General features: G+C 38.4%; 1 protein-coding gene across 1 annotated transcript in view; it reads right to left on the bottom strand.

Moving 5' to 3' along the window:
• LOC134797607 (monocarboxylate transporter 4-like) overlaps positions 1 to 25,844 on the bottom strand; it is an 85,111-nt gene that overhangs the window by 26,530 nt on the left and 32,737 nt on the right. The window contains exons 2-4 of the mRNA XM_063769920.1: positions 12,087 to 12,441; positions 3,059 to 3,237; positions 284 to 443 (exon numbers count right to left, since the gene is read on the bottom strand). Coding sequence (XP_063625990.1) covers positions 284 to 443; positions 3,059 to 3,191 — 293 coding nt within the window. The 5' untranslated portion in view covers positions 3,192 to 3,237; positions 12,087 to 12,441. The remainder of the gene's footprint in view (positions 1 to 283; positions 444 to 3,058; positions 3,238 to 12,086; positions 12,442 to 25,844) is intronic.

The following is a 25,844-nucleotide window of genomic DNA, read 5'->3' as shown; positions in this document are numbered from 1 at the left end:
TATATTGATATTTAACCCATATTCCTCTTCCGCATGGTCGCGCTTCCTCTTATGCTCGTCCGTCCACTATACATACTGCCCGATTCGAACTTTAAGATACGTGTATTAGTAGATCTAGAAACTATATGGATTAGATGTGTCAGTGTCAAAAGTGGCGTTTTTGTTTGAAGAAACCTCACATTTGACACTGACATATCTAATCCATATCGTTTCTAGATCTATTAATTGACGTATCTTAAAGTTCGAATCGGGCCGATAGTCATCTAGTACTGTTGATAGTTACCCCCAACCCCCCTCCGGGTAGAAGTGGTGCTTGATGGCGCGCGTGTCGAGCTCGCGCCGGCGCAGCGCGGGCACGGTGCGATGCAGCGAGCGCAGCTCCCGCTCGCGCAGCGCGCCCACCGTCGACTCCTCTTCGCCCTCCACGCCGGTCGCCCAGCCATCTGGAACAACCCATCAGTTACTACTAAGTTCATATACTCTCGCACGGCCACTTTGTCAGTAGAATAATGCGGCAAATTTAAAAAATGTAGGCGCGATGGGTTGATCTTCCATAGAAAATTTGATATTTTGAGCCTTTTTCTACTGACAAGTTGGGTGTTTGAGTATTGTTTTAAAAAAGGTGCAAATAATGTGGTAACAACGACTTTGCTAATAATAAAGTACCTACATTCTGAAACATCTACGCCTGTAATGAGTTTTCTTACAACATTAGAATAGAATAGAATAGAATAGAATTGATTTATTTGTAAGCACAAACAATCGATACAATACATAATATAAAAGAAAACACAAAATAAGATTAAAGTCCCACGAAATGGCCCCATCTCAGCATGTTGCTGGTGGCTTCCAGCGCTGATCTTCCGATGAGACCATCAAGTAAGAAGAATCACGGAAGGTAACAGACAAGAAGAAAAAGACATAGAGATAACATACAGTAAACAAATAGTTAAATAAGAAAAAAGTTACACAGCAAGAAGATACAACATCGACTATTTTACAATTATGATTATTTAATACATAAAACAAGCATCGTGCTCGCAATCGCTGTATCGATCCGGTCCAACCATACCTTGGCTGAGCATTACAGCTGCATATACAGCTAGCGCCAACGGTACCTACGACTTGACTGCTGATCGTAAAAATTAACACTAACAGTTTAGAGCTTACAAAATTCTTTATCTGTTTATTCTTTGTAAGTACTTTCTATTAATGTTTTTATTGTCTCTTGGTAAGAATGGCGCCCTCAGACGGGATAAGCAGGATAAGACGAAAATAGTCTATTTCCCTTACGAGAGGAATCGCATTAGGTATTTTACAGCTGGCTATTACAAGTTGCATATAATATTATCTTAATATTTCCGCCTCCGGGGATACAATAACACCCCGGGAAGACAAAGAGAGAAATTAAGCCTGTCATGGACACCCAGACTGAATTAAGATACCTTACTTACCTTGTTAAACCGTTTCACTTGTTACGTTTAAATTACCTGTTGGTTCATCCCACCTCAATTATGCTCTGGTTTCCTAGGACAGCGGTGGCGTCATATACGGCCGTCTCCATACAAATACTACGACATCCATATTTAGCCGTATTATTTAGTATGGAGACGGCCGGTATATGACGGCACCGCTATCCTAGGAAAACCGATCTTTAGAATAAAAAATAAACCGGTCAAGTGCGAGTCGGCGAGTCCGACGCGACTCGCGTTCCAAGGGTTCCGTACATTACCCAATTTTTAAACAATGTATTTTTTTATGTGGAACGTGAATTAAATGTTTTTAAAAAACCCGTAGGGGTCGGATCAAAAAAAGTAATTAAGTCCGACTCATGCTTGACTGCACATTTCTAATAAGTTTTCCTGTCATCTATAGGTAAAGAACTATTATGTGTATTTTTTTCAAAATGTTAGTCCCAGTAGTTTCGGAGATAAAGGGGGGGGGGGGGGATAATGGTCGGACAGACAGACAGATAGACAGACGCACGAGTAATTCTATAAGGGTTCCGTTTTCCCCTTTTGAGGTACGGAACCGTAAAAATACCAAGATGGCGAAAAAAACATATGCTTCGTGGAAGATTCACAAGGTAAGAAATAACATTTCCTTTGTGTTCTCATTTCATGTTGCTGATTGATCGTTTCCTTTCAAACGCAGCCAGCCGCGCATCGCCCCTCTTGCCTGCCAATTCGTGGTCTACAACACTTTTCTCGCAAGTCAAACAACTAAGATTGCTCCCTAATGAAATCTCGATTTCTGACAGTCATGCTTGTAGAATAACTTCCTAATGAACCTTCACATAGATTGGACAGTGTAAGTGCGTATAACCTAGTAGCTACTACTACTGAGGTCTACTGCTTAGTTAGGGCTTACAGTTCGTGAAGAAAAATGTACACTGTTGGTTGGTTTACAATTTGTAAATCTCAATAGTTTAATGGTAGATTTAAATAAAAAAACATTTTAGGTAGCTTTTCTCATACAAGGCAAAAGGTATTGTATTATATGATTTTTTACGTTAGGGCTTCACTTCCGTTGTTACTTAGCTGTCATAATATTTTAGTGATATCGTTTATGCTACGTTTTTAAGAAAACTGTTCACTTTAAATATTTACATAGATGTGATATTTAAATAATGCCTAATAGATTTGTATTTTAGTCTACGGAGATAATAAGTAGTTGATTGTGCCGTGACGAAACTCCCCAAGTTCCTGAATAGTGTCGTCAAAAGAAGCCACTTTACGAACTTCCTTCAAGTTACCTATAACTTTTTTACCCTGACTTTGCTGCTAGCCCTCTCGACCTTGTCGATATGTCGAAACTTTGAAGGATGTCCCTTTAGCGAAAACACTACGCTTCTGATGGTTTTGCCACACTATGTGTTGCATGATTCATCGCATACGTTTTGAACGTTGGTTCTTTCACAATAAGTAGCATACGTAGGAACCATTCAAACCAAAATGGTGGATCCACCCGCCCACCTCCATCAGTCGACCATGGCTGACATAGACTGTGTTTTTTTTTTACTAACTAGTTCAGATATTTTTGAGCATTATATACGTACTTGTCTCACCGTAGTGCGGCAGGCAGGTGTAGCTGGTGGAAAGCGGGTGTCGGCATCGGCAGCGCGGCGGCGGGGCGCGGGGTGGCGGCGGCGGCGAGGCCGACGGCGACGGCGACCACCAGCCCGCCTCCATCAGCCGACCATGGCTGCACCCGCACCCGCGCCCGCGCACTCGCTACCTGACAACACCACCAGAAAATCTGACTTTATGACCTCTTTTAAGTGTTGGAGTGGATTGTTAATAGAGAACAACAATAAGTTTAAAAAAAAATCCAGCACGCTTGATTACTGGCCAGTCTAATAGGTATATTAATAATGCAAAGCGTGATGTAAAGCTGCAATTTTGGCATATTATTTATTTAAGGGGTCCACTGATTACCTAGGTACCAGTTCGCCGGACGGTAGGTATATATTAGAGCTCCCGATACACGTGTTACACGCTGACACGGGTACCCGTGTTCTTAAGCCCGCCGGGCTTAAGAACCCGAACTACACGAACCCGCCCGGATTCGGAAACGTGTACACGGGTACCCGTGTACACGGGTACACGGATACCCGAAATAACGGATCTTATTTACCCGCCGGTTCGACCCTTCACTCTCGTGTAGCGGAGATTCGTGCTATGAAGACATACGATTGAATATGTGGGAGGTTAGGAAGATTCAGTTACCTACTTTGCAGTTTTACTGGATTGATTGGTAATGTCAATAATAGGTAGGTAAGTACACTTTGTTTCAATAATCATAATATTAAAATTAACAATATCTTAGTAACCGTTGACTTCATTTATAGGTATTTCATTTTCTTAATTGATGTAGTTTTTTGATAATTAAAGTAAACCTAAATGATTATCTAATACAAAAGTACATAGTTATGCTTACTGAAACTATCACGAACGGAATATGCTATATTTTCCTTTAGCAAAATCCCATTTTGCTCACTGTTTTTAAGTAGCAAAGTACCCTTGTTCGAGCTGCTGAGGTGAAAAAACAATTAAATTGGTACAACACATATCAATCACATTGAACATCCGATAAAATAAAACTGCTAAACAATCGGAGCTCCTGAACCTGAACCTGAACCTTTGTTTTATTAAAAACTTTATACATTACTTCAACGCCGCTACACGCCAAGGACGGGTTAGGCCCGCGTGTATTTAAGGTCCGTTTCGCCGTGTACACGGGTACACGGGTACACGGATACACGGATCTTAATTACACATGTACCCGACTACACGTGTAGAACGGGTCAGAAAACCGTGTACGTGTAGTTCGGAAACGGGTACCGAACACGTGTACACGAAACCCGGACACGACCGCGAGCCCTAGTATATATCAGCCTGTCAGTTGTACGGAACTTTCCGATATCGTCCGGCGGACTGGTAATCAGTGGGCCCCTTTAGACTCAAGGGAAGTGTGAAACTTTGTTTTACAAGCAAAATAATTTGATCTGTCTGTACCTACTTGCAATACGTGGAAAATTCAGCAGTATCGTTTTTTTGCAGTTCAATTAAATACAATGGGTTTCTGTAACGTAAGTATGTAGTTCAAAATAACATATCAAAATGCAGCTCTAAATCACGCTTTGCGTTTATAGGTTACTAGCTTTTGCCCGCGGCTTCGCACGCGCAGGAGAGTTTTTTTAATTATGTTTTTTTTTTTACGGACTGAACAGTGACTGACCTTAGTCTCACCTGCTGGAAAGTGATGACAATGCCGAAGGTGTAGCTCACTATTTCAGTAAAAGCTTATTCACAGTATTCACTCTTGACTTGAAGACACCAGTACGGTTACCATCAGTTTGTCACTGACATATACGCCGTCGAGAACGTAATTTACTTTCTATACATCTCGCTCGCACTCGCATATTAGTGCAAACGGGATATATAGAAAGTAAATTACGTTCTCGACGGCGTTTATGTCAGTGACAAACTGATGGTAACCGTACTGAATTGTAATTATATCGATTAATCGAGCTCGACTTATTTAATATAATCTAATGTACGTTTTGTACCTAACACCTTTTAATTTATATTTTTTATTTATGTAGTTGTAGCCTTTTGTACCTATAGCACCTCCTTATACACTACATTAGTGGTTCTCCCTTGGATTGCTAGAGGACGATAAACATTTGGGACTCAACTTTAGAGGAAGCTGCGTTGTGCGATTCTCCCTTCAAGCTGCGTGAACTTTTCATAATAATGTTAGTTTTTTGTCAACTTACTGACCCGTTAAGTCTCTGGGAAAAATATAAGGACAGTTTTTCGGACGACATTAAACGGCAACTTGAGAGAGAATTGCAAAATGGTGCGGAGTTTTACATGGATGAAGTGTATCAGTGTGTGTGATTTGCTGATACCTAGCAGAGGTGTCACGGTTTACCTCGGGGTGGGCTTGCTGATACCTAGCTACTGCTTCTCTGTGTACATCAGGGTTCATTTTTTGGTAATTGCGCAGCTTGGTGATCTGATGATTTGTTTTGCATATATTTATTTGCGGCAGCTTTTAGTTGTTTGTTCCGTGTAGTATTCGTGAACCTGGCACGGCGTTTTTTAGTAACTGTTTTGGTAGTGGTAAGAGATTATGATGAGTCTGATTCTAAATTGGGTGGTGGGGTGGTAATCTCTTCATTCCTTCTCGTGGTAATCTTCATGGCAACCACAGAGAGGAGTGAAGAAGGGGGCTCTGATATTGTGGGTCTTACGAGTAATTCACTGCGAATATATACGTCAAAATGACCGCTAGACAAATCACTTGAAAATCTTAGTTGGCCCACCGGATTACCCACAGTACCAACTCTCATATATAGCTCATTGTTGCGGTAAACTTCGAAAACCCACGGAAACAGTTGTCCTGCCGCTACCAACGCCGCTACCGTCGCAGAGACTACCGTAAGTAAACGGGCGCGACATTTCAAGGCAGTATTCAACGGAGCTGGAGTAATTATCACCGTTACTGTTATGAGACATAATAACAAACTCCTCCCAGTTGGCCACCACGTGACTAACGATTTGCTCGCGCATCTCCCTGGCCATCACCTGCGTATCATACAGAAGATAGGAGATGGCGCGAAACAGCCGGCCTAGCCAAGGTTACAATCGCCATCGCTTCGACAACGAAAAGCATTATGTCTCTCTATCACTCTTCCATATTAGCGCGACAGTGACAGTTGCGTTTCGATCGCTACGGAGAGAAAGCGATTGGCATCTTGGCTACGCGGCCTGACAGGCTCCATCTCCAATTATAGGTACTACGGTGTGAGCCAACATGGTCCCATCAATATCCAACGATTCAACAGCCATTGTAGGTATTAGTGAAATTTTCCCTGAGCTAATAGCTAAAAAAAATTACTTCAAGGCATTGCATTCTCAAAAATCTGGATCACGTGTGGCTGTAAATCAGCGTGTATGTTACAACCGTCTATGCTATCTTCGTAATTAGCATTCCCCACCAGGGGCCATAGTTCACGTCGGCTACGTTATATTTTAATTTTGATGCCATTTTTGTAATTAGCTTCCCACAAAACCATGGAAATGATACCCATATTGATATTATGAAATTTCAACCCCATTGCACCCCCACCAGGGGGATGATTGTTCACTTCGGCTACGTTAATTTTAATTTTAATGCCATTTTTGTTATTAGCGTCTCAAAATACTATGAAAACGATACCCATATTGATATTTTGAGATATCAACCCTATTGGGGACTTTTCCCCCTCTTAGGGGTTCAATTTTCAAAAAACCTGAAACACGTGTTTACTCATTTATTTTTAGGAATACTCCTGTGAAATTTGGAATAAAATAGTCTAACTAATCTTGTTTCCCCATACAAACTTTGGACCCCCATTTCACTCCTTTAGGGGATGAATTTTGAAAAATCCTTTCTTAGTGGACCCCTAGACCTTATAAGAAATCTAGTTGCCAAATTTGGACGTTCTAGTCCCAGCGGTTTGGGCTGTGCGTTGATTTAAGTCAGTCAGTCAGTCAGTCAGGTCTTTCACGTTTATATATTTAGATTTTTGTAAGATTTGACTGGTAATTATAAAGAAAGTTCGATGCTCCACTATCATCTTAGAATCGTACGTGTTTTAAGGAAAGTAGTAATTCAATATCGGAGAAGCTCTTACGGATTTTTACGAACACAAGGCGTCTCCTGTTCAGACTGCTTAAGAGTCTCAAGATTTCTTATGTTATTCATGTGCCAACTCAGCGATTAGTAAATAAACCCACACACAATGTTCCAAGTTGCTCCTGGATAAAGTTACTTATTTTTCCTAAAATATATTCAACCCGCGTTTCCTCTTTGTAGGTGACTATGTAGTTTGTAATATATTACGAGATAATGCATGAAAACAATCACAATCTTACACAGAATAGTGTATGTTTTTCTACTCGCATTAGGTACCTATGTGCTGTGAAACCGACATAAAGTTGTTCTCTTTTAATTAATAAAGTTACAAAGACAAAACTTTTCCCTACTTGCGACATGTGTCGCGCTACTAACTAACATGACTGTGCTGAAGTGTGCTGTCCTCCTGAACTATACTAAAAAGTGACAACGTAAACTAAAATTTGTGCTGGCGGAACTCTGAAATTTCCAAACACACAAAACGCCACGGAATTGAAGTCGGGACATTATTAACCATTATGTCAAAACCAGGAATACACGTGTTCAAATATAATATAAACCATTTGCGAATTTCCTTAGGCGCCCACGTTCTATCAATTTTTGCATTGAATCACCCAATACGGCGGCTATAACAGGGGCGGATAGCGAACGGAAATAGACGTTCCATTTTAGATTGTTAAAATGGAATTGTATTGCGGTCAACAAGTTTATTATGCAAAGGTCTTCTTTGCCATCAATAGCTAGGTTGTATTTGGACTGTATATTTGTTGGTAAGTAAATAAATAATAAAATTGTTCTAAAGATTGAGGAGCAGAAGTTTGTTCGGGGCACTATTTAAAAGTGAGAGATTTCAAATGCTGACTTTATTCATATTACATTGTAAACTCCTTATAACGTCAGTCGATATAACGTTTCACCCCCTATATCGTCGTCATTTTTGGCTCTAGTTGGTTTACTTTAATATTAATTTCTCTCTATTTAACGAAAATTCTGTATAACGTCAAAAAGTGTCCGGCCCCTTGAGTTGAGTGTCGCTATATAAGTTTACACTGTATTTATTTATAACATTACATGTAATTTTTTACATTGCTGGATTGCATAAGTACCTATTCGAAATAAGTAATAATCTCTTACTGTATATTTGGTAAAAAAAAAACAAACGGTCACCTAACTAAAGCTTGACATTCGAATATTCGCCATAGCTGATAGAATGTGTGTTCGAGAAGCAAAAATGTAATTGAAAAGGATAACATAGGTTTCTAAAGCCACATTTACCTGGCTGTGCAAGTTATGCAAAATGGTCAACGGTACCTACCTGCTAAACGTGGTAACTAGGCTGATGGCCAATAATTAATTATCTAGTGCAACTCTGCCATACGATTCACATCATATACCAATGTAAGCCTTATAGCAGAACCAATAAGAATCAAGCTCGGAGGTGGTGTACTGTACGGAGCAATCAAGGCGGCGCCAGGCGTCATCGGTAATTAATAAATTGTTCGTTATATACCTATTAATTGCTCGCAGGTTTCAATCTAAAACAGACCTTAATGCAGCCGGCAGATAGAATATTACTCATATACAATAGAGTGTAGTTTCGCATAAACGACAAAAGCACTTTGATTCATTATGCTGTGATTGCCCTGAATGAGTATTCAGTAATTACATTGCAATATTCATAATTCAAACCGGAAAATTGGCGCGTTTTACTCCAAATAGCCGGATAATCGACTTTGCATCATTCATGCATAACCAGGCTTGTTAAACAAGCTTAAAAGTTCAGCTGCCTTAGTTATAGATTGCCTACTAATTATGCGAGTAATGGATTTGGACTGAATTAGTTTCGCAGGATGCGGTCAAACGTTGGTCAAACAGTAGTCGATAGTTATAAACCGAAAAGTTAATTAGAAAAAGGAATAATTCGTTCGAATAGTTCATTACGTACCGTAGTAATTGTATCTAAACCAGAAATAAATCAACCAATGAAAATCTATTCTAAGCTCTTAAAAGGTGAAAAGTCAGTTTATTCTAGCTTATTATGAGTAACATTTTTGCATTGAATCGGGATTTTTATAGTATAACAGTTTTTAATCACGAAATTTTACGGCTCACAATCTGTACCTACCTAGATATCAAGTATTTTTAGATTTTTTTAAAGTAGATATTTATATAAGTAATATACGTAAGAGTGCGCGAGTTTCCTATAAGCTAGCGCGGATTTTATTATGAACTGGGCAGTTCAGAACAAATCTCTCGCCAGCTATTATGAACTTACCTATACCAGATAATACCAGTCCAAGTACCTAGATTTTTTATATGATCTAAGTAGCGAAATTTGCTGTTACATATTTTTTTTACGTCGGGTATTCTGGATAAATTTATTTAGATAGACGATACGAATATTTATTTAATTTAAGGTTTACATTTGTAATTTGTTGCAACGTAGTTTCGTTGCGCCAAAATGCTTAATAAACAACGAGGTTCTCACAAAAGGTTTAACCTATGTACTTACTTGTGAGATGTAGCTGTGAGAAATTGTAAAAATATATTTAAAAAGAAAGTCCAGTGTATACATGTCTTTCTATGAAGTCAGCTGATACCGGATTGGTTCAATACCGAGGACACCTCGATATGAAACCTACAACGGCAAAGGAAAACCACAGATAAGCTCATATCGGACATCCGTGCCAACAGACCGGTGCTCTGTGACGTTATCCCAATCAATGAGGATATAATTAACGTCGGACGAAAAACTATAAAGGTGACATTCGGGTGACGACGGAAATTGATAGCGCCCTCGCCACGCCACAGCAGGAATGCCGCAACAGTAATATACTGCTGCAGTTACCATCAGAATGTGACCTTAAATGTTGCGTTGAAAACCAATCTAATTCTAAAGGGGTTCACTGATGGTACGATTAATTGCTTCGATCAATCTGACGAGAATCGTGACGACTACTGGTCGTTTCGAAAATGCCAGTCATCACACGGACTACTATCGATGCGCGGTCGAGACAAAAATCAAATCGTTGATTATGTTTTCTGTGATCTACATTGCTGAATTCAAAATTTCATGATCAACGGGATCTATTTTACGTGTCATGATTATTAATATATATTAATCTTAATCTTCTTTTTATATGTTGTGTTATACATTGTACCCAAATATGTATCTATATCGGAAATTGATGAATAAGAAGTTTCTATGACTATTCAGAAGTGCCACGATCATTCCGGCCTCTGTTGATTAGACTAGACTACGTTAAATCATGGCGACGTGTGGAGGGAGTCCAATTACCCAGAACGGGGGGTACGAAGCGTATTATTAGTTATTGTAGGGGCTTGTACTAAGAAATATTTCCCAAAGGGTCTAATAATATGTATTTATGTTCTGTTTATTGGTAATTATATCTTACTTTTTAGCTATTTACATACATTGAACAAATAGTAATGATAAGTAAAGACCATGATTGAGTCAATGGGCCCGATTCGGATTTTGAAATAGACATCTATTAGATATATTTTAGACATCACCAAGATACGATAACGATATGTTTAAGATCTAACCTGTCAAATTTGACATTTGCGCGATTCTGGAGATACCCTTAAACGATTTCCACAGGATATGACTTAGAGATCCAATTCACATCTAATAGATATCTTACTCTATCTAACGTAAAAGTGACATTGGTTGCCCGAATTGCGCTGCAAAAGAGAACTAGTTGATATCTAAACTATAACGTATCTATAATGGATCTAGTACGTGTTGTCTCTTGTGAATATCTTGAAGTTCGAATACGGCAGAATATCATCATCATTTTTCCTCTCGTTGTCTACAATCCTGCATTAACTAAGTACATAAGTTTCTGTCTGACCCAATTGTTGACAGGTAGAGAATGCCTTAATGCATTAAGTCCGCCATTTGTACAATTTTATATCGTGCAATAAATTTTAAATGAATAAAGTAAGTCTAACTTATTTAATTTATTGATGTTATATCTTAGAATCACAGTAGGTATTTCTCATCTCAGTGAAAATCGGTTTACTAAATTTCACACGAATCCAACTAAGTACATATATAAGTCACTAATATGGCCAAAATAAATAACTAGTAAAAAAAACAAACAACCAAAATAAAATAAAAACCATTATTTTAAATTTTACATCCACCGGTAGCTTTTACCATTAATAATTCATCCCTTTAGCGACAATCGGCTTAAAAACCATGAGCAAACAATATGTAACCGGCGATTTCAGGAAAAACAAATTTTTATTGTATACCGTGCCAGTTATTTCAGTGAAAATTTTCACATAATTTATGGGCAAATCGTATAATTTATTTGTGTAATCATGAGTGCCGCGAAGAAGCGTTACCAGTGAACACCCGTGTACACTCGTGTGCAATAAAAATGTATCACTATGTATAAACATTGAGCCACTTCCATTGCTTTTGAGTGTAGTTACGTGCGTTGTTAAAATATACCTACATATATCATTAATGCCACGTACCTTGCTATCCGTAGCGCTACAAGCGTAGCTTAGTAGATTATGAAAGGCGTAAAGTTGAATGATAACAGGCAAATTGTGAAAGCCTCGCTGCAATGCCAATGATGAGAAATAATCCGGAAATTGGAAATAGTAGATTGTGTCACAGGGAAGGAAAATTACATATTCACGGTGAGGGCGTATTGAGGGATGCAAGTGTTAACGTCCAAGGTGGGAATAATTTTGTTACCATGTTTTAAGTATAATTGTATATATGTACTTATGTCTTTGGCAAGTTCACGTTTGGCACAGCTCTGACTAGCTTGACAGAGGCGTTAGACGCGTCTCCGTAGTAATGACAGTGATTTTAATATCGTAAACGTTTGAAACAATATGCTTTCCTTGTAGCGTACCTGGCACAGGCACACCGCTCTACTCCCTCGCTGACGCTGTATACACTGCCACGCCGCATTCGACGCTCGCCCGGCGCGTGCTGTCACACGCTCCGGCTCCACATCCTCAAACTACCCCTACTCGCACAAACCCCGCATTCTACTACACCTTTACTAATACACTCAAATCTAATCCGTTACCTAAACTTTATCCACATCATCAAGTTTTACACTTAAAAAAATGGCGAAAATTTCATGTTTTTCACGTCACGGACAATTTACAAGTGTACAGTCACGTCTTGCATCTTTTATTGCTTTCCCGACACTGCACTTCACGTTACACTGGACGGAGAGCTCTTGCAGTCATGGTATTTACCTAGAACAAAGAGTTTTATTAAGTTTTTATAAAATTTTCTTACGAGTAGGAAGGACCCGCCAAAATAGCGTAAGATACAAAAATTAGAATATAAAACATCCGTAAGACGATATTTTCTGTCTCTCGAAACCGTTATAAATAAATGAGAGCGTTTCTTGATAATGGACCTTGAAACATGCTCTTATAAATAATATTTTATCTATGTTGCACCGAAAGGTGTAAAATAATTCCTGGACTGAATGAATGAATTAGACGAATGCGCTGTTTGGCACACTGCGTCTGCGTTAATTATCACTTATCAAACAACAGTAGAGCCCGCTGTGACTGACACAAACGCGGCTTATTCATTGATCACTGTCTAATTATCTCCAGTCAAATGAGGTTATCCAACTAAACCAGCTTGATTTAAATGAAAACGGACACAAAGGCTTTGCGGCGAGAAACTCGTGGTACGAGCGCCAGAGCGCAGGTATTACAAGTTTATCATGTCGCTCATATATTGCGATTAAAATTAAAATTCTGCGTTCATAGTGCTGCTTTGTTCGTAGGTACGTGCTTCAGACGAGTTCCCACTCTCTGTTAAAGTGTAAGGCTGTGTTTACATTAAGGTACTTTTGAAGATCCACTCCAAAAATACTAGGTTGGGATTACTGAACTGGCCTACTCCGTTAGACTCTTTGCTTTGTGTGGATACGTCCTCAGTTGAAGTGTAATTTGCATTGAATGTGATGTGTCGGCGCGAATGAGAGTGATCGCTGAGCGTTAGTGGGCCGGAAATATACTCGGCGTTATGTCATGACACTCCATTATTCGAATTTCATATTACCGTATGAAACAAACATCTGTTGTCGAAATATTTTCATTTTTTGTGAATCTCAGTTGTTGATTCGTTCCGTTCGCTTGTTGCTATTGAAAGGATCTACCGAGAGTAAAATACAAAGGAATTCAGATTGGAAAAGGATTTCGCAGATGCATATTGCCTAAAATATTTTTATTTTTAATAAAAAGGCCATATACAATAATGTAGATAAATAACAAGACAGTACGTAGTACATATATTTAAGCCCGGTTGGATCATTCTTAAAGCCATCTGCTTCTAATCAGTTCTGCCTTGTAATTAGAAAATATTTAGCTTTTTTAAATTCTAATAACAATATGTTAAAAAAATCGATTGCGTTGTAACGTATTTTACATTATTATCTAATCATGGGAACTGTAGGAATTACTAACATTTCCTACTCTGCCTTCTGGGAAGCGGGCAGATCTATGTTTCTTCGTTGTTTTGTGTAGCGTCAAGTTGGAATGTTTTTAGAAATAACATCACTTTGCCGGGGAAGTAATTAAAAAGGAACATATTCATTTTTACAACCGCATTAAAAACTTGCTTCCAAATATACCCGCAACATCATTCTCTCAAAGTTGTAAAAAAATTCAAACAGAATTTCAGAATACATTTCCGACTTAACACGATCGCAAAGGGGAGAATTTATTTGTTCTTTTTTGTAATTCATACGACACGTAATGTACGAAATTTAATAAGGATTATATGACGTAGGTACGTCACTTACGGGAGACGTAGGTCGAAAGAGTGCTGAATGCTGATGGCTGACGTAGCTTGATGTGAATAAAGGATCATAATTATTACGCTAATGCTATATCATTTGAAAATAATGTTTTAGTAGTGCACTACTTCGCAAAAACAAATCACGAAGTGGAATTGTTTTTCGTAGCGACGCAAAGAAACAGATAGGGACATAAGTATTGGATTATCTATTTTACAGGTTATTATTTGCTATAACTATTCAATGTATCAAAAGACTTCACCACCAATGGTAATTAACAACAACCATTAATCTAGGAAGTAAATCAAGAGCTTCAATAGGTGCTCCGCTAACCTAAATGGTCGTTTCTCGCTTAATAAATTGACCCATTTATCAGACACTGGCTGGACTCTAGTTTAATAATAATAGCAATGCATTAGCGCGATATTGCGAGTGACACACCTGTTACTGTGACTCCGGGGTGAATAAATTACCCCACTAGTTAACGAGCTCAAGAAGATTCGCTACACTAAGGAGAAACATTGCTACGTGGCCTCCCCAAATAAATATGTATGTAGGTGTTATTATTTTTTCTTCCTTTTTGGTCCGCCTTTCATTCTTGGAGACTGTGATTACTTTGCAGATGATTTGCTCCAACAGTCACGATTTTCGTCGCTCTATAACGCTTCATAGGATTCGATTGAGAGCTTTTTCATATTATTCATGCCATCCAAAGTCCAGGGTCTTCGATGTAGGTATACAGAATATATATGAGTATTATATATGAGTACTCGTATTATGTCAGAAGCCAACTAAACATAAACAACATCACAGTTGTCTACACATACTAATTCCGCTTCGGTTGGCTTTCTGTATACAACAATGGGGAAGAAGCCGCCGAGGCGCTAATATTGAATTAATCCATCTCACAATTTCGCTGTAACGCTTGGCAGAAAGTTTGTGTTTAATGTGTTTAATTAATAGTTTGACGCGTAGCTGGCGTCGCCGTCGTCGCTATGCTTAGATGTGTCTTTGCGAAAGCGTCGTGATTGTATACAATAAACGCGTCATGATGTAATTATTAAACAAACAGTATCCATACTTGATTTTGTTAAGTATGCGATCTTATACGTAGAAATATGTAGAATGTGGCATAATAATGACATGACTAAAGTTTTAAATAAGATTCAAACATAACTGCCGAGCGCTCCAGATAATGTTAAACATTACGCGTGGCTCACTCCGCGATTTCGTCGCTTTGCTACAGGTAGCTAAAAGTACATCCGTTCGGCCCCAATTTTGGGGAAAGCCATAAGCCGCGCGTGGCGCTGTCACCACCAAGCGGCCATATCTGTGCTGATCGTAACAGACGCGTTTTGTTAGAGAGTGAGTCTTCTGTACCTAGTACCAACTAGTACTATTATTTATTCTGTGACATTACATAAACTTGCAAGGAAATCAATAAAAATATTTTAAGCTTGTAACTGTAAATATGCGGTGTACATGTAAATATACTAATAATATTAAAAATCTCAATTAAAACGTTAATTTTACTAGGTATATATAAATAGTTACATATGAATAATACCAGTTACAATACAAGTAGGTACATATGTATAAATCACTCTGAAATTAAATACTTACTTAGGTAAATTACTAAATATTTAAATATAATATTTGTTGGGATAAGCCCCCACATGCTAACTTTATTTATATTGATGTTTTCTGTAGCTTTTTGGTTTGCTTTACTCTTATGTATAAATAATAAAAATAATCTCTAAGGACCCCTCCACTACGCCAATTCTTAGATTAGGTTGCCAAAAGCATGATCGGGGCTCCTTTAAAATGCAACCGGGAACGCGCTAAGATTAGGACGAAGATTATCGGCCCGATTCGGATTTTGAAATAGACATCTATTAGACATCTTTTAGACATCACCAAGATACGATAACGATATGTTTAAGATGTAACCTGTCAAATTTGACATTTGCGCGATCCTGGAGATACTGTTGAACGATTTCCACAGGATATGTCTTAGAGATCCAATTCACATCTAATACATATCTTACTCTATCCAACGTAAAAGTGACATTGGTTGCCCGAATTGCGCTGCAAAAGAGAACTAGTTGATATCTTCTTCCTCGCCTTCGAGAATTGGGGCTAGAGGTTAACTCTACCAAGTGCGAGTTCTTCCCCTGTAGCGCCGGGGACCGTTCTTCCTTTCCCTCCTGTTATGATATCCTTCCCGGTCTTAAGGAGGTGTCCGGTCAAAATTTTAACCTTTTGGGCTCCCCTATTTTTGCAGAAGCCGTCCCGGAGGCCTTCGAGGTTAGAAGACAGCTTCTCTTGATGGCAAGGGAGAGATTAGAGAAACTGTCAGCGCATGTTGCTCTCGTGCTGTTGCGGGTCTGCTTTGCTGTTCCCAAGCTCATGTACTTTTTGCGCACAGTACCGACTTGGCTTCACCCTGTGCAATGTGCTTTGAGGGAGTCTGTTGAGTCCTTGCTTAATGTGGCTCTAAATCCAGAACAATGGGACCTGGCATCCTTGCCCATTCGGAGTGGTGGTCTGGGGGTGCGGCGCGTGCGGGATGTGAGTCTACCGGCATTCTTGGCATCGGCGAGTGGGGTCGTGGATCTTGTTACTCGAATTTTATCTCCTAATGGTAACAGGGTGTCCATACCTTACGCTGCTGATGCTTTGGCGGCTTGGATAGCTCTCAATCCGAACGCGCCCCGACCCGAGAAGCCGGACGTACAACGGCTATGGGACGATGTTGGAGTCAAGAGGATTGTCGAGGGTCTGATAGAGAACGCAGTGGGGGCGGATAGGGCGAGGCTGCTGGCGGGATCCGCATCAGAATCGGGGGCGTGGTTGCATGCGCTTCCATCTCCGCATTTGGGCACCCTCCTTGACAACGATTCGATGCGGGTGGCGGTGGCTCTTCGCCTGGGCTGCGATGTGTGTGTTCCTCATCTATGCATCTGCGGTACTATGGTGGAGAGCAACGGCCACCACGCTTTGAGTTGTGGTCGATGTGCAGGGAGATTCCCACACCATCACGCTCTTAACGATCTGGTCCGGAGGGCGCTTGTTTCCGCGAATGTCCCATGCATGCTTGAGCCCCCAGGCCTTAGCCGGTCGGATGGTAAGAGGCCTGACGGTTTGACGTTGGTGCCTTGGCAGAGAGGAAAGTGCTTGCTTTGGGACGCTACATGCGTCAGCACTTTTGCTGCATCGCACATTGGCCGTACCGTGAGGGCAGCAGGGGCAGCTGCTGAGGTGGCGGCGCTGAGAAAACGGGAGAAGTATGCGGAATTGGATGGCTATTTGTTCGTGCCTCTGGCGGTCGAAACGGCTGGTTGTTGGTGCTCAGAGGCTAGAGAGTTTTTTAAGGAGGTTGGGAACCGTTTTCGAGATAGAGGCCTGCTCCGGGTCATTCCTGGTGCAGAGGTTGTCCATCGCGGTTCAGCGCGGTAATGCGGCGAGCGTTTTGGGAACCTTTGCGCCTGGGATGACGCGGGGTGGGATATTTGACTGACTACTGACTGCTTTGTTTTTGACTTGTGTTTTTTTTTTATGTTATGTTATTTGTAGAAAATGTACTATGTAATTATGTGTTTTTTTTATACCTAATTAATGTAATATTGGTGTAATATTTGTAATTGTTTTTTTAATTGTAATTTTGGTTATTTTATTGCTTGTAAAAATATGACATGTAAAAGTGATACAAGACTGCGTTGATATCTAAACTATAACGTATCTAGAATGGATCTAGTACGTGTCGTCTCTTGTGAATATCTTGAACTTCGAATACGGCAGTATATCTACTTTAAAATTTTCTGTAACAGACTTGCAACAGCGCAAGTAACTTTAGAGTGCTAACGAGAGTTTTAGTTCTTTAATACCGTGTCGTGGTAGGTAAGTACTAAGTAGGTGTACCTACTAAATAAACTTGTAACGGGAGAAAGGTGGAATGCTCTTTACTTTTGCCGAGATACTGCATTTCTAATTAGCACGCTCGTTAAATGCAAGCGGTTCGCTACCTACTAAAAGGCAAACTTATTACAAGCTCATATCGAAACTTAATCGCTTTTAAATATGCATTCCAATTAAGTACTTACTACGCTATAAAGTGTAACAATCATACAAAAGACAGCGGGAATTTATGTAATGAAAATGAAATTACATGTAGGCCATAAAATACAAATCAGCACAAATGTTCTGACAAATTATACATGTAATAAAATTAGCCTTGTTTAACAACCGAAATGATGTCGACACTAGTCGACAGGCCTGTTGACAGAGGGAAAAATTGCTTCGATAGTCACGAATTTCAGACTTAGGTGCACAGCCGAGTAATAAATGTGAGCGCGCCTTCAGGTCTCGCTCTAAGACATCTGGACACTGAGTTAATTTATAGGTCCCATTATTCACCGTCGCGGCGCCGCGTGCGTGACGTCACAGTACAAACATTCGCGACTCCAGCTTTTTCCGTAACTAGACTACTCCCATTAACGTTTATTATGATTCATATTTTATTCCGTTAACCTTAATAGTTCCAGTGCTCTTAATATTCACGTTTTTATTAGTCAGAGGAAGCCAGCACCTAATAAATCGAAGAGGGCGTTGAAATTTGAAGAAACGGGTCGCCGGCTGTTAAAAAATATTCGCACGCAAAAACACGCTAATAAAAATGATATAACATGGTAATATTTATATTATACCTAATTTATTTTTCTTTCGAATAACGACATTCTCAAATTCGACTGTTCATTTCAGTGCTAATGGATTCAGGCACCAATGGAAGACGAAACAGAGTATAAAAGGCCCATAACCAAATACGCTCACAAGAAATATTGAAAAGGGTCCCATAAACTTCATGAACTGAGTGATGGCGTCGCTCGTAATGCCGGACATTAAAGGACTCCTTGGCGCGTAAATAGTAATGTATTTCCAACTCCCGAATAATGACCGTGTTACTATGAACGCTTAAATACGTAATATGTTGTATTATGGGCCAGATTTATGATTATTAAAGTCAGGAAGCGCATGTGCTAAACAGAGATTATGGGACGGAATGACCGTCGTGCCATTTATTACACGTTTTATGAAGCTACGTCTATTCATCCTACGGAGCGACCGAAATCATCTCGTGGTGAGCTTTATTCGACTAATTATAACATGTTCCGCTCACGGATGTGTGGGCGGGCCGCTAAGTCTAACCGCTAACCATGAAAGATTTTATGTTTCTAAAAATAAATGTTTGCTGATATAAATAACTTTATTATACCTCAAAATAACACACATCACCTTGAATATTTCAAATATACGGGTCATTTCCAATATTCAAACACAATTAGCAATTAGATGTGACGTCTAAAATGTCCACCACTGTTGATACAAATTTAAACACTTACTTAAATAACCTAAGATTGACTAATTACCTACCTAACCCTTATACTATACCTAAGAACTTATGTAAAAAGTAATGAAATAAACGCATTTGTATTTGTATTTGAAATAACCAAAAAAACTATTTACTAAATTCTTACAAATACGGGGGTAGGTAAGTAGGTATACTTTATACTTACAGCACAACTACGTGAAAGCCAGAGTTATCTTTCAGTCTCAGTTAGTCATAATACAAGTTACGTCTTGCACATTTGCATCGGAGAACTTATGAAACAAGGTATTGCCTGGGGAAGAGAACACAAACACTGGAGTGAACTGTACTTTACAATACCAATTTGACATACGTTTAATTGGATATCCGAAGAGGCACTGAGCACATAACGTTATTGATTGAATTTAAAGCCGATCTCGAGACTTTGCATCAATGTTTTCGTATAAGGTTTATTCTACAACTAGGATACTTTTGAATTTGTTAACACCATGCCCGCCATTAGGTAGGTATGGCTTATTTCTTCCAGACTTGCCATGCAACTATAAACGAAAGTCTAAGACTATTTATGTACATAGAAATTGGAGCGCAAAGATTTTAAGAAAAAGTAGGCTATGTTTACATCGAGTTCAATACGAAAATAAGCGTCTATGTCACGTCTCTCAGTTTTAACCGTAGTAGGCAAGTGCATATGTATATGCAAAAAAATAAAGATGCGATTGCTGACTAAAATATGTATATTTTAGTCAGCAATCGCATCTTTATTTTTTTATTCCAAGCTATATTATATTTGTTATATATATATATTTGTTAAATATTGGCTGTTGTTTTTAATTAGCCCACAAAGTACATAATTCTTCTTGGCACTTATTTGTTCGCAAACGTAAACCTGCGCTTTAAATGTGTTAAGTATTTCTTCTTGAGACAATTTACAACATTAAGACGGCCCCTCAATTAAAATAATAAAATTCCCTTGTTAAGGTTTGTGGAAGGTTTTAGACAAAAAAAAACACGCTACTCTGGACTCCGGACCAAGTATTTAAGTACCTACCTAACTGGCATAAGGTCATGAGTTATGAGTATTATGACTATGACTCAAAACCTCGGTCACCAAAGTGTTATAAAAAAAAGCAAATGTAGGTACATACAGCCTTAAAACTTTTGTACTTTTATTTCCACTGAATCCTCCGTGATAAGTTGGTTTCGAGCAAAATGAACAAACTGACCGAGCAGCAATCTTGATAACACTAAGTGGCCGCTGTATTTCAGGCTCTAATAAACAATAAATAAAGGTTTTGCTTTGACAGCTCTTATAAACGACTTGAGTAATACTTGTAAATTACAACTCTTACGAGCCACGAGCTATTAAACGCCCAATAACTACTTAGATAAACTGTAAGGATGGTGATAAGGGTTTCTATTCTATATCCAAAATTATTCATGATCTTCTCATTTATGATTAATACCTATAAATTTAATTTTTAAACTAGTTTCAAGTCAAATGGGCTACTTTCTGACTTTGATATCTTTATTTTTAACTAAACTACTTGAACACGAAAAGTGCAACCACTGTTACCTAACTCCGGTTTGAATGCATTTTATTAAGATTGTGAGACTTAAATGCCAAGTGTTTGACAGCCACGCCTTTTCCTATGACAATAGGGAATATTAGGCAAAGCTCTGCGTAGGTGGCACATACAGTAAACAAACCACATTGACACATCACACGTCACGTCAATTACATGGCCTACCGCGAAACAAGAAAATCGAAATTTCGTTATCTAATCTCTCTATCACTCTTGCATATTCGAGCGATAAAGAGGCAGATAACTAAATTTCGATTTTCGCGTTTACCGGTAGGCCCTTGTTAACAAACCGCCTTGATGCATCAATGTCATATTTTATTGTCTGTGAAAACTTATCAAAAAACAGTTTAAGGCACAGTATGTATAAGTTAGTCTATGAATTTACTGAGTCGGTAGTGCTGCACTCTGGCGACAGAACATTGCAGTAATATCCCCTATTGACAATGCAACCGGTCCAAGCAATTCAAAATAGTTAGTAGGTACCAGTTTTAAGTGTAACAGCAGCAGTTTATTTTATCTTACAAGGAGAGCACGTGCTCTCCTTAATTAAATATGTATATTAGGTGTGTTAATTAATTTTGAATATTTTGCTGGTGACGAATGACGAAAATTTAGCAATTACTTGTTTTCCTTACTTATAATCCAATTCATTAACTTTATAAGCGCTTTCTACTTAGAAAGTTCAACAAAACCTTATTTGCCTTTAAAGCTTTTGAAATTTGAGCAATGCTTTTATAGCCATTCAGTGATTTTTCACATAAAAGAAAATGAATGCTTAGCTCATTGAGCCGAGATAATTACTTGAGATGATGTTGAAGAACCTGTTTCCATCTTAATGATTTATTTACTGTGATTAAAAAGTTCTATAATCTTGCGTATGTATTCAACAGTAACTCAATAATTTTCTATTCTACGCGATAAAAAATTAGGTCAGTTGGTTGGTGTTAAATTTTTAAATCAATTTGAACGCATTTTGCTATACCTACCACGAAAGGAAATAATTACATCTAGAAATATGACGGCCAATGGATAAGAATTAGTGAATTGTATGTATCTATCACGAGCGACTGTTACTGTACGCAATAAGGGCGCGCTAACAGACTAATGTTGGTGACATTGTCCTATTTAGTCATTCGATGACTGAATGCGCATTTAGGTCAGCGAGTGCGAGTTTGGTGCGATGCGTAGGTTTTAGCAATAATGTATAAAATATATTAAACAAAAAAAGTATGAAACCGCCACCTTATTACCTATACCTACACCAGACTTGTGGTATAGCACACACCACAACAAGTTGTGTAGTGAGAAATGGATTTATAAATTAAGTTGTTTTTGGAAGTATCTGAAGTAGTATTACATATTTAGATTATATTTACGCTTTTGTTCTTTCATAAACTTTTTTGCAATAAGTATATACCTACATATTTTTTGTAGCGGAGTGTAATCATTTATTTAAGTCCACTATCCTGCCAATGTCTACCTTTATATAAAGATATTTTACATGCAGATGCAATCATAGTTTCGAAACTACATAAAACTATTTCTGAGTGTTTAAAGCAACGCGTAATTTATGAATTTATGGTACAAGCGTTGTTGAGCGGGGCACTAACGGCCCCCGCGTGTGGGCATTATTCGCATTACGGTCCAGATGCATCTTACAGCCGTATTCGAACAATGAGATACGTCAAATACTAGATATTGAAACGATATGGATCGGATATGTCAGTGTCAAACAAGTGTCAAAATTGACGTTTCTTCAAACAAAAACGTCACTTTTGACACACACAAATTGTTATCGAGGTTTTCGGTCATCATCACGCTTGGCATTGTGCTTGGTGGTGAGAATCATAATCATTAACATTGCAATTTATAAAAGTCCTTCATTCCGTCCGAATGTCAGCATAATGTTCCAAATTCACTACTCTGTAGAACATCTGCTTTACTATAAAATATTACTTTTTCCTCTATTACAGAGTACACAAGCATTTTTCACGACAAAAACAATAAACTCCGGACAGGTGAATGTTATGATTTATTCTTCCGTAAAATAACGAAAGGTGCGAAGTTATTTCATAAGGATATGTGAGTAAAGTTTCCTTTGTCAATAAATGTTACGCACCTTTGTGTTATCCTCAAGTATTATTTAGGGCAAGTTTGGTACGTTTTTGCGCGGCCTGACATATCCTAAATAATATTTCACTCTTATCTGGCATGCCGGTCGCGAGCCGTATTTATCTGGAGATGACACACGGGTACATGACATGTCGTGAAACAAATGCCACGCGCCAGAAGTACTCAGTGGATTTTACGTCTCGGTGAGTTTAGCGGTCTTGTTCTGCACGTGCATTTAGAGTTAGACCAAGAGAAGTCTGCAACGATTTTGATAACAATGCAAGTGTTATTTTAAACGTCAAACTTCTATGACATTATGACGTAAAAATAACACTTACTGCGTGTGCTATCAAAATCGTTGCAGACTTGTCTTGGTCTAACTCTAGTAATAATTTTGTAAGTTATCCGTCTAATCGAGATACTGTAGGTATAAATAAGAGCCGTAACATGTTAACAAAAAGGAAACAGTTCTACATATATTATATATGTCGTATGCTTAATGCCACATTACCTTTGCTCTTTAGTCGGTAATAAAAACATTTTGTAATGCTAGGGCCAGTTCTCGATTAAATAGGCATCCTAATGTGCGAATTAAAAAGGTTATAATCACATTTTTCCTGCCTAGGCAAACAAAAATTAATATGTAATGCTCACGCACGCTCAAAATTAGATAACTACCTACTACTTGTCTGAGGACTCTGAGCTCCCTTTGATGGTAAACTAATACAATTTTGGTGGTTCACAATAAGTTCTCTCGGGTTTCCGAGTAATTCGATTAAATGTTTGTTTTGTTAAGGCTTGCTGTGGCCTCAAATACGATCCACTTTTCCTTGAAAGGAAATCGCTAACAGTTACAGATAAGTGTCGGGAAATATTTACGTTTAGGAGTTATTTCAGCTCATATAACGTTACATACGTACCCACCGCGGTAGCAAGCACAATAATGTTGTTCCTGTTCCTTTAGCCTGACAAGGGTTCATCATTCCTTGTACGCCATACTTAGTAGATTGCTGTTATGTTAGTATTTCGTACATTTTCGTAAATTCGTCATCCTACGATGCTGTTTTGTTAATAAGCTAATCTTATAAGATTTTTTAACTTAGATTTCATGAACGCTCGATATTGGTTTGGTCTGTCATTGCTTTTTTAGTTAGTGTAGCCACCGTTGGCGCTAGTTGTATATGCAGCTGTAATGCTCAGCCAAGGTATGGTTGGACCGGATCGATACAGCGATTGCGAGCACGATGCTTGTTTTATGTATTAAATAATCTTAATTGTAAAATAGTCGTTATGTTGCATCTTCTTGCTGTGTAACTTTTTTCTTATTTAACTATTTGTTTACTGTATGTTATTTCTATGTCTTTTTTCTTCTTGTCTGTTATCTTCCGTGATTTTTATCACTTGATGGTCTCATCGGAAGATCAGCGCTGGAAGCCACCAGCAACATGCTGAGATGGGGCCATTTCATGGCACTTTAATCTTATTTAGTGTTTTCTTTTATATTATGTATTGTATCGATTGTTTGTGCTTACGAATAAATCAATTCTATTATATTCTGTTGTATTCTAATGTACATCAGTAAAAAATAAACGTAATTCATCTTTAAGCTATAAATTCGAAGAAATTTTATGTAGGTACCTACATAAAATTTTGCTTTGAGAAATTTAAACTCGAGTCATCCAATTTCAATTTAAACCTTAAAATGTTTAATAAACAATGTACTTATAATTTCTCTACACGTGCGGGAAGGTCAAAGTTTCTGAGACTGAAAAGTTGCATAAAATTCTATTACAACGTCGATAAGGCTTTGCCTTCGCGCGACTAAACTAGTCAGGGTGTTTGCCCGCGCAGACCTACAGACTATCTGTAGTACGAAGTAGATACCATTTAATATTTACCAGTCGCTGTTCGGTGAAGAAAAACACCGTGGCAAAACTAGCATTAGACACATGGTAGAAATTCAAAGGTGCATTTACTTATGTGAAGCTCCCAACTCGCTTTCATTTGGGCCAGAGCGTGGGGTTTACCAAGCGAATCCATCTCGTGCATCAGAGGCTTGCGCGTTGCATTAGGAAGTACAAGTATAGGCTAATTTTGTTTTTTTGACGTTGAAATAAATTGATTTTACTTAACTAACTAGGTTCTCTTGTTATCTAAAACATTCTATTAAAACGTCGATAAACTGTTGGGCTCGCGCCAAAGCCTAGTGTAGTCAGGGTTAGGTTACACTGCTTACTCGTGCACACTCGCGCTTCCGACAGCTGTAGTCAATTACCCGCCTAATCTCTACGTGTTTACCTGAAATAGGTCGTACTTAGACTATTAGGTGTTCAAATTTATTCATTCATAATTTCTCCATGCAATTTTGCAGCTCACTGTACTGATCGTATGACGTTTGTGGACCTTGAGAAATCGCCGCCTTCTTGGAAAATGTCTTTCATCCTTTAGAAATTAACCTTTTACGCACTCTATGAAAATAATTATGGTCTATGCACTCTATGAAAATATGGTCTAGCTAGGGCAAAATTAAAGCATATTCAATTCTTCATAAAAAATCCTACATATTTTGTGGAAAAAATAAACCTTCATAAAGAAAACATTTTTCTCGTCAATTCCTTTCCAGAACAGGTTCTCGTAATGTAAATGTGGGTAGAATACGAAACCCACTCTATATTAAATATGCATATCTATTTATATATCTTTTATGCAACACGAGCTACTCCAATATAATTAAGTATTTTAATGGAAACCAAAAATTAG

Source organism: Cydia splendana, chromosome 15 (genome assembly GCF_910591565.1).
Source record: "Cydia splendana chromosome 15, ilCydSple1.2, whole genome shotgun sequence".
Classification (NCBI taxonomy): Eukaryota; Metazoa; Arthropoda; class Insecta; order Lepidoptera; family Tortricidae; genus Cydia; species Cydia splendana.
This window is presented reverse-complemented; position numbering and strand designations above follow the sequence as displayed.